The sequence below is a fragment of the Taudactylus pleione genome, unplaced genomic scaffold, assembly GCF_031769625.1.
Source record: "Taudactylus pleione unplaced genomic scaffold, aTauple2 ptg000225l, whole genome shotgun sequence".
In the NCBI taxonomy this organism is placed as follows: Eukaryota; Metazoa; Chordata; class Amphibia; order Anura; family Myobatrachidae; genus Taudactylus; species Taudactylus pleione.
This window is the reverse complement of record NW_028284627.1, coordinates 3,146,860-3,157,604: the sequence shown is the minus strand read 5'-3', so window position 1 is coordinate 3,157,604 and position 10,745 is coordinate 3,146,860. Positions and strand designations below refer to the sequence as shown.

Sequence of the window (10,745 nt, the reverse complement as noted above, 5' to 3'; positions counted from 1 at the left end):
TGCTGATTGGTTGCTGCACATTTGAAGTGTGTTCTTAAACAACTACCATTAAGGGAATCAGAAGTACTCTTTATATTTCCTCATTATAAACCACAATTACAAATTACAGCATGTGTTTATCAATACAATGTATGCCATACTTGCCTACATTGTAGTACTCTTTTGCGGGAGACTTGGAGAGAGGAGAAAGATCGGGTCGTGATGGGGGCGGGGCCTGACATCTTGCATCATTAGGCCCCGCCCCTTCGCGACAAATTGTCGCGATTGGCGTAGATTTGCATAAGGGGCGGGGCTAAATGACGTGATTCCCGCAGAATCGCGTCATTAAGCCCCACCCCCTACACAGAGACCCGCGAGTGCTGCGGAAGTTCTCCGCATTCTGCCCACTTCACTAGGAAGTGGGCAGAAAGCGGGAGAAATGCCTACCCTTCCGGGGGTGCCCGAAAAATCGGGAGCCTCCCGCGAAAACCGGGAGGGTAGGCATGTATGAATTGTATGCACTTTAGGTTAGTTACAAACAGTGGTGGATGTTACCTAGGTATGCAGAGTTTCAGACCTTCAGATTTGTTAGACAGCCCCCCCTCAAGTCAAGCAAGAGAACCCACCACCGCTTATAAATAACTGGCAAATTGATTGTGTGGATCACTGTAATGTCAGAGAATCTACAGCAGACTAGGCAACCTATGGTACTCCACAGGTGCAGTGGTGCTACATGTCTCAGCAAGAATGCACTGCCAGTCAGAGTAGTTTATTCATATATGTATTTTCAGCCAGAAAGGGACAAAGGAAGGAACATTGGTAATCATATTTTCAAACAGTCTGACTTACACAGAAACCAGCAATGCAACACTGAAGCAATCTAAAGGAATGTATAATAGTATTTTTATTTTAATAGTAATACAAATTTATTACTGCATTACCCTGGATTCTGAATATCCACATCTCCTGTTCTGTGTAGGCCGATAATGGCTCCTAAGCATTATTTATAATAAGTGTCTCTTGGATATGCCCTGAAAACAAGTAATGTCATTGAGGCAGGTACCACCCCTAGGGGAAGGAAGATGTCTGCCAGGAAAGCTGTAAGGTCACGACCAGCGGCTTTCAATGTGGCGTGGTGCCCTCCTTACGGCTCTGTAGGCATGTCACTAGTTCCTATCGATTTCTTGCTCTGTATTCTTGTGAATATTGGTTCTACACACAAAATGGCTGCCACTAATGTGTGTAGGTGACAGGTGCAATAACATTTCAAAAACAATGTCCATACAGAACAGTTTCTCAGCATCTCAGCGTTTTGACGTTAAGGTGAGTGTTGAAGAGACTCTGAAGATCTGAGGCAGCATATTGCTCAGCTGATAGAACATTTCTTCTGAGATATTCTGCAAAAATAAAGTAAAATCAGTCACATTCAAATGTTTATCGATATGTAAATGACTAACCTGTGGCTGAAAAGACTAATGTTTCCCTTATAGCAATTATCTAAGGTTATCTTTCTGCACAAAACAGGTATTTAATTTAACTCAAACACATATGTCTGGGGAAAAAAACAACAACACTGGACGGATTTCACTATTCTATAGAGTAGTTGTGGAGAAAGGTTTAGGTGTATGACCAAAGGGAGCCGAACAGTGACGATTTTAGCAAGTCCAAGAAACAAAATGGACGTCCAAGCGCTTTCTTGGGTTACGCTGCCTAAACCATAAATCACAATGATGGACTTTATTTAATACCATGTAGAGATTGATACGTATTATTCGATTTCTCCAGAAAAATTGATGTAAGCCCTCTTTACTGAAACAAAATTTACGTTTTTCCCTTTTTATTTTACCGCTCCTATTTCATTTATGTAAGAATGTATTTCAAACGAGTCCTAATCCCGGTAAGCGTCTGCTTTGCCATGGCAATAAATAAAGCACAGGGACAGACAAGTGGCTGGAGTTGACCTAAGGGGAGACTGTTTTCCTCATGAACATTACGTGGCCCTTTTGCGTGTCACATCAAAACTAAGGCCCTGATTCAGAGCCGGACACTCTGACCAGAGCGCTCGCTCTGAATCAGGGCCCTCCTCCATTAAAATGGAGCGTCCTCCTGGACGCTCATATAGCTGTGGGTCACCACCCACAGCATATACGAGCGTGCAAAAAGATGGTCGCGATGGTCTTGACCATCACGACCATCGGACTTGCGAGGGAAACCCTGCGGTCGGGTTTCCCAGCCGCAAGGCCAGGAGTGATTTTGGCTCTATCAGAGCCAAAATCACTCCCACTGACATCACTAGTGATGTCAGTGGGGCCGGCTTCAGACGGTAGGCGTTCCCATGGGAACGCCTCCGTCTGGCAAGCACGCCCCCGGCACGCCCACCAGAGGGGGCGTGCTGTCAATCAACATCGACAGCACGCCCCCTTTGGTGCGAGACCCCGAGCGATGGAAAGCCCGTCGCTCGCCGGGTCTCGCGCATGCGCACGATGGAGGTCCCTCCGTCGTGCGCATGCGCAGTGGGGAACATTGACCCACTTGCGAGCGTACTGCCGCTCGCGAGTGGATCTGAATGACCCCCTAAATCTTTTCGTGTTGACGTCAGTAGGAAAAACAACTACAAGGAAATCTTATAAGACCTCAGTTAAAAAAGACTATCGCCATAAATTCTAAATTGCTCTCGTGCATAGCCAGGGTGGGTCACTAGTGAAAAATAAAACAAATATTCTTACGTCAAATGATATTTGTTGAGGCATTATTGCTGGACACAGCAAACTAAATGTACTAGATGTGACATTTTTAAAAATAGCAAGGTGAATGTTACCCTTCACTCATTATGAAATCAAGCAATCAGGTGCAGACCTCATTTGAAGTTGTTACAGTAGATTGAAACCTAAAATTAGTCTTGGTTGTGACATTATCTATAACGCAGGGGGATCATATGATTTCTTTCTTGTTTAAAATACATATACAGGTTGAGTCTCCTATATCCAAAATGCTTGGGACCAGGAGTATTTTGGATAACGGAATATTCCATATTTTGGAAGAATTGCATACCATAATGAAATATCTTGGGAATAGGACCCAAATATACACACATAATGCATTTATGTGTTATATACACCTTATACACATAGCCTGCAGGTCATTTTATACACTATTTGTAATAATTTTGTGCATCAAAAAAAGTTTGTGTACATATATGAAATTCATTTATGTTTCATATACACCTTATACACACAGCCTGAAGGTTATTTTATACTGTATTTTAATAATTTTGTACTTTAAACAAAGTTTGTGTACACTGAAAAATCAGAAAGTAAAGGTCTCACTTTCTCAGTCATGCTAAAAATATTCTGTATTTTGGAATATTCCGTATTTCGGACTATTTGGATATGGGAGACTCAACCTGTATAAACCACTTAAATTACCTAAAACGAGGACACGTCACAAGTGCATGTTTTAGATTGTCTGGGCTTCAATTTTTTAATAGGGCAGAGTTTCCCAAACTCTGCATTTACAGTCCAGGTTTTTAGGATATCCATGCTTGAGCACATGTGACGTACTTATTACATCAATCAATTTGATTTAACCATCTGGACTCAAGCATAGATAATCTTAAACCCTGGACTGTAATGGTGAAGTTTGGGAATCTGTCATAGAGAATATTTTGAGACTTTTATGAAAACTGTTCCACAAGTAACTGTATAAAAAGCTGGTTTTGGCCATAGCAGCCAATCAGATTCAGTGGATTTTTATACTAGAAGTTAGCAAATGAAAGCAAACTTTTCATTGGCTGAAGAAATTTTTTTTGTACATTTCAGGCAATTCCAAGTATATAACACCATGTCATTGTGTCATTGGTATTTTAAGTGATGCAGCTCTACTTTATAATGTACATATGATGTAGTTTTAAAGCTAGTCCCACACCCCAGGCCCATTAAGTAAGCTAGTGCCAGTCTTATGTATGGTGGGCAAGTGAAGCTGCATGGCCGGTCTGCTCGGGACATGAGAGAAGGGTTAAAAGCGACTAACACAGACACTCCTTTTCTCCCTGTCAGACCAGCGCAAACATGTATGTGGAGACCGACGGTCGACAATGTGAGAATACGTGTCATTGTGTTAGACGGCTCTGAAGGACGCTTCCTGTTAATATAGATGGTCTCACCAGACAAAGAAATAAAGGCACATTCTGAGAGAGATGCTTCCTTTTCATTTTGGTCACAGCGTCGCCTGCTAAGTTAATGAGTGCTTAGGGAACAGATATGACTAGCTGCCCCCAGCCAAACGCCTGACAGTTGCAGGGGGAAGTTGTTTTCATGAAATCGAACAAATACTTATTGTATTAAAAGTTCTTCACAATCCTCAGACAGCGGGCGGGACGTGACACATTGATATTGATGATAAAATGCCACACAGCTGCTTTCCCAGCTGCCATCACACCTTATACATGTCAGTAACTGAAAAGCCTTGCATTCGCGTGGCATTATATAGCATACAGTGGCAAAGGACACAGCATCATGGGATATGGCATCACACAGCAGTATACCATGGTATGGGACATAGAGGAGGATATGGCATAACAGGGCAGTATATTGTGGCACAGGAAATAGCAGCATAATGCATGGTAGAGCAGTAAAGCGTAGCACAGAACATAGAGGTGTGGCTTATGGCAGCACAGAGTAGTGTACCATGGTACAGGGCACAGAAGAATAGTATATGGAAACGCTAAACTGTATACTGCAGGACAGGACATAGAGTAGCATAGTGCATCATAAATCACTATAAGGTACCATGGCATAGTACACTGAGTAGCATAATGTATCATTAAGCAGTATACAGCCCTAACTGTGTGGAGTTTGTATATTCTCCCTGTGCTTGCGTGGGTTTCCTCCGGGTGCTCCGGTTTCCTCCCACACTCCAAAAATGTACTGGTAGGTTAATTGGCTCCCAACAAAAATTACCCCTAGTGTGTATGTGTGTGACCATGTGGTAGGGATTATAGATTGTAAGCTCCACTGGGGCAGGGACAGATATGAATGGTAAGAAATTCTCTGTACAGCGCTGCGGAATATGTGTGCGCTATATAAATAACTGGTAATAAATAAAATAAATAAATACAGTACCATGGCACAGGACATAGAATAGCATATAGCAGAGTGGGTTCTATGCATCTCAGTGTTGTATAACATGTAATGGAACACAGCGGTAGTATAATACGGGCGTGCTCACACAAATGCAGAGCTGGACGTAGCTTAGAGCTCCCTCCCTTTACAAGCACCTGTGAAAAACTATTAGGTTGATTATGAGCAACCACTATTTTGTATTGCTGTTCTGAGAGGCATGGATGGGACCAACATTGGGAGGGTGCGCTGGTTCCTGTAGTGCTATTTGGAGATCTCTGGGATACCTTCAGGTGAGTTTTCTCTCAACTTAAATAGATTTATATTGTATGTGCTGTTACCATGTGGCACTACAGCATGCAATTATAGACCCAGAGTGGGTTTATTATCATGTAGCGTTAAGGACGCCGGTACAGAGAAGCCTTGACGTGGCCCGTCGCTTAACAATGTATTTGTAAATATATGCAACAAAGATCTCTGAATTTCTATTATCATGTAGTATTCTAGTCTTTTTGCAGTGTGCTGGGGGGAAACATTTTTTTTTTTCTAGCTCAGAGTAACCCCCTCCCCTTTACAAGTAACTATTAGGTTGATTACGAGCAGCCAGTATTTTGTATTGCCGTTCTGGTAAGCAAAATACGCCTCGTACAGGGTGGGTGCAAGTACACACTCATCTTGCGGTGCGTAAAACACTGCCAATGGGCAAATATGAACAAAGCAAGCCCAATTTACTTCTCACAGCATCAGGCCCTTAATAGCTTTCTAGTCCATATAAAATCCAATCCCACTGAAACAAATGAACAACGGGCAATATCTGGTAAGTGATAACGCACCCTGGGAAATACGTATGGCCATCAAGACCATAAGAGGCTAATTAGGCAATGCGACATCTAGTCATCGGGATGGCGCTCCTCCGCCCGACTCTGTGCCACCATGATGTCACGGATGTAGGATGAATATTGGCTGCCCCCCACTGTACACGGGAGGGAGGTCCTTTTAGGTTTGTCACTACTGTTCATTTTTCTTGGAGTTTGCCCTCTGCCACATACATGATACAATAAGTGTTGCAGATGCATGCTATTTTGAACATTATGAAATAAAGGTCATACAAATATCCCTGATACTTTTTATTTATTTACGTATTGCTATTAAACTATAACAGTCAGTTTTAAATTTACCCGTGGTACAAGAAATTGCACGGTCCGGGAGACGCCTCCATCCCAGGAAACCATTTCCATCATGAAACCTAGAGAAACGATAAAAATAATGTATGAAGGGTGTGTCAGTGACATCATAGAGTGGGAGTGGTTAATAGGTGTACAGGGGAGGGGTCTTCTTCCTTCTATAGTAGTCTTACTAAATAACGCAGACAATTTGCCTGTCAGTCTGTAAAGGTTGATAAAAGCGGAAAATAGCTTGTACTGGTTCTTTGATCAACTTGCATTTTATAGTTAGTGGCCCTTCACATGATGTCCTGCAGTGTCCATCAGTAGGTCAATAAGCAATGATAATTTGCTCTGGTGAGCGCTGATATATGTGGGGTATGGGGCTGCAGTGGTGAGAGCTAATTAGTGTGGCGGTGCAGTGATGAGCAATGATTACTGTGGGGGTGCAGTGGTGAGAGCTAATTAGTGTGGCGGTGCAGTGATGAGCAATGATTACTGTGGGGGTGCAGTGGTGAGAGCTAATTAGTGTGGGGGTGCATTGGTGAGCAATGATTACTGTGGGGGTGCAGTGATGAGCAATGATTACAGTGGGGGTGCAGTGGTGAGAGCTAATTAGTGTGGCGGTGCAGTGATGAGCAATGATTACTGTGGGGGTGCAGTGGTGAGAGCTAATTAGTGTGGGGGTGCAGTGATGAGCAATGATTACTGTGGGGGTGCAGTGGTGAGAGCTAATTAGTGTGGGGGTGCAGTGATGAGCAATGATTACAGTGGGGGTGCAGTGGTGAGAGCTAATTAGTGTGGGAGTGCAGTGATGAGCAATGATTACTGTGGGGGTGCAGTGGTGAGAGCTAATTAGTGTGGGGGTGCAGTGATGAGCAATGACTACTGTGGGGGTGCAGTGGTGAGAGCTAATTAGTGTGGGGGTGCAGTGATGAGCAATGATTACTGTGGGGGTGCAGTGGTGAGAGCTAATTAGTGTGGGGGTGCAGTGATGAGCAATGATTACTGTGGGGGTGCAGTGGTGAGAGCTAATTAGTGTGGGGGTGCAGTGATGAGCAATGATTACTGTGGGGGTGCAGTGGTGAGAGCTAATTAGTGTGGGGGTGCAGTGATGAGCAATGATTACTGTGGGGGTGCAGTGGTGAGAGCTAATTAGTGTGGGGGTGCAATGATGAGCAATGATTACTGTGGGGGTGCAGTGATGAGCAATGATTACTGTGGGGGTGCAGTGGTGAGAGTTAATTAGTGTAGGGGTGCAGTGGTGAGTGCTGATTAGTGTGGGGGCACAGGGCTGGCATAATCTAGTATGCGGACCATTGTAAATGTAGCACAAGGCATGTGTCCACAGTGCTTTCACTGTGCAAGTATTATATTGTGCTCTCTAATAAAACATGAAGGATGTCCTTTATTACTATATGCTGTCCTCAGTATTCACTCTTGAAAGTAATTGTACAACTTTGGAGTGACCCATTAGTGCCCAGCCATGGCTGCATGCCTGTACTATGCCTTAGGTTACAGATAGACACAGCTAGTTATTGCTTAGGATAGCATACTGGTAACTAAATAAGAATATGCTGACCTCTGTTGGGTATTTTTGGGTTAAAATGGTATTGATAGGTGTAATACTGGTTATTGGTGGGGAATAATTTGCTGGTCTTCCAGGGGATTAAGAAGTTATTAAATAATGACTGTTCCATGTATATAAGATGTTCCATTTAAATATATAGTCTAGTCCAGAGGTTCTCAAACTTTGTCCTCAAGGCACCCTAATAGTCCAGGTTTTAAGGATATCCATGCTTGACCACAGATGACTTAATTAGTACCTCAGTCAATTTGATTTAACCACCTGTGCTCAAGCATGGATATCTCTAAAGCTGCATACACACACAACGATTTTGTTACCAACAATTTTATGAATGATTTTATGAACGATTATCTGTCAGATTATCTGTCAGATTTTTTAAAGTGTAATGAACGATTTTTTGGAACTACAAATGATTTTTGCATATTAACTTAATGAAAATCGTTGAATTGACAAGTCTGACTGAACTACAAACTACAAACATGAACACGCATGAACGATGATCGTTCATCGTTTGACTCAGAAAGTGAATGATTTTTTCAAACGATTATCGTTAAACAATATCGTTTAACGATAATCATTCAAAAAATCGTTGTGTGTGTATGCAACTTTAAACTTGAACTGTTGGGGTGCCTTGAGGACCGTGTTTGGTAATAGAATGCGAATGTATTGCAAACGGAATGTTAATCTAAATATATGCCTGTTCTAAAGTGTACGCATCCATGCGATCGCACCACCGCACTCTTCCGTGCACAAGAGCTGCAGTCACTAATGTCGGCACTTACAGCTACCCCATACTAAGTACAGGAGATTTGTCTGAATTTGACGTCCCCTTTGCTTACGCAAGACTCAGGAATAGAAATAACACTGGCTAAGTACCCATGAGACACCCACAAAACGTTTTTTCTGTGTGCGTTTGCATTATAGCCATCCAGATGTCACCCGGCAGAAACTCCAATGTAGTGGGCGCAGAAAAATGATGCACAGGACTCCGGTTAACGAGCACATTAGCAAAGCTGTGAGAAAAACGCTCTCATAATCGCCTCAGTCTACTATGTTTAATTGCTCCGCGCGCATTGCTCACAGACTGGTGGTGGGAAAGTCTGATGCTAACAACCTCATTTGACCTTGCTGTACATAGCACAGATACACAATCAACAGAACTGACGCCTGCAGGAAAGCTCCAGGAGCCGAAGTTGCTGCAGGAATTCTGTTGCCAGGGAGAGTAATCAAACATCAAGAAAACTTTTTTTTCAATCCCCCACTTTTTTTTTTTTTTTAAAAGCCAAAAAATAAATTTTTCTATTTATTGTGAGGACACAAAAATCCAGGCGCTGATTGTAAACTGGAACAATGGAACCCTGGGACGTGTTAAGAGGGAGATGCCGCTTTATAAGCTGTTGCACCATTAAAGTTCAAAAGTTCCCCTACCTTTGACACACTTAAACACCAGCTCGGCTCTCTTCAGGCACCATGGTATAGTCATTTCCTAGATAGACAGAACAAATATACAGTCAGGAAGTGCTTATTATTAGTATTAGGTGCTGAGGGTGTGTTGGAGTTGTATATAGCACACCCATGAGAGTACGTGTGCTTGTGCAGGTGATTTATTTTTATTAAATTAGGGACCAGACCTCATCTTATCATTTTAAATAATATGCAGCGAGCACCACAAAGCTGACCCCTGTGACAAGTGCTATTTGGTTATGATGGAATAATTAACTGTAAATGGTAAACATAATATATTAACAAGATGCTTGCTTGGCTTTCATACGGCCTGTAATATTAATAAAAAGATCACTATGGCCCGAATTAAATTAGCCGTGAGTTCTGCTGGCGCACATTACCGCAGGTCACCAACCCACGCCCGTGGTTCTCAATAGCAGTGAACGCGGATTTTAGTTTGCAGCACCTGAGCGAAAAGTAGGGAAAATCATAATGACAGGGTAAAAATGTCAGAAGCCCTGCTACACCCCTCCCAATGATTAGTGCACTTGGAGGCATTTAAATAGCATAATCTGGGCAATAATCACAAGTCATTTTTCAGGTGGCGTTCTGTAAAAAGATCAAAGAAAGGGTTGAATTATGTGGGACGTGTGTTTTGGGGTGTTGTTTAGATAGGAAATTAGTTTTTGAGCTTGCAGATGGGAGATGGAAGTGTTTTTTCCTCAATATTTTTGATACTTGCTTAAAAACAATAAAAAGGCTGTACATTGGTGCAAAACACTTGCTTTGTATAATTTTTCCACTGTTAATAAAACCTTTAACAACTTGAAACACTTTGCTTATGACCACTAAGAGCCTTCTCTACCGTTACCCAATCTTATTTGCCACCTCTCTGAGGTTGAGGGTGCATTACCCACTTTTTCATGTACTTCTCCCAGGCCGCGCACTGTAGAATTAGCGCATAACATTGCCACAAATAGGCTTTTACAACTGAATTGTGCGACTCGCAGGAGTGTGTTTGATGACAAGAGGCTATTCCACATAGGGTGCGGTAATGTAAACAAACGCTTCCGCGGATGGAACTTGCGGCTAATTGAATTGGCCCCTATGCATTATTTTTTCTTGGATGATCTGTATAATCTGCAGACAATGGTTATTTATGCAATGTAATCCAATGCACCATTAATGTGTATGTACATGGCGACAGGACTCTGTTTTAGCAATCAGATACACTGTGCACAGTCCTGTGTTCCTGAGGTACATACATTGTAAGAGAATACAAGATTAAGTTGTCTAGGTGACTTCTGTATACATGCACTATGACATACTATTGAACAAACTGCCATTGGCAGCAGTATATGATCAGTATTTCCAAACTCCAGTTCTCAGGGACCTCTAACAGTGCATGTTTTACAGATATCCTCCGTGTCACGTGAAATAATTAGCACCACCTGT

At 42.5% G+C, this 10,745-nt stretch overlaps 1 protein-coding gene across 3 annotated transcripts in view; it reads right to left on the bottom strand.

The window, feature by feature from the left end:
• Positions 1 to 747: 747 nt before the first annotated feature.
• Positions 748 to 10,745, bottom strand: part of FERRY3 (FERRY endosomal RAB5 effector complex subunit 3) — a 70,490-nt gene continuing 60,492 nt past the window's right edge. For all 3 annotated transcript variants that reach the window (XM_088478908.1, XM_088478909.1, XM_088478910.1), the window contains exons 12-14: positions 9,276 to 9,333; positions 6,275 to 6,342; positions 748 to 1,376 (exon numbers count right to left, since the gene is read on the bottom strand). In XM_088478908.1, the coding sequence (XP_088335034.1) occupies positions 1,284 to 1,376; positions 6,275 to 6,342; positions 9,276 to 9,333 (219 nt within the window). In that variant the 3' untranslated portion in view covers positions 748 to 1,283. The remainder of the gene's footprint in view (positions 1,377 to 6,274; positions 6,343 to 9,275; positions 9,334 to 10,745) is intronic.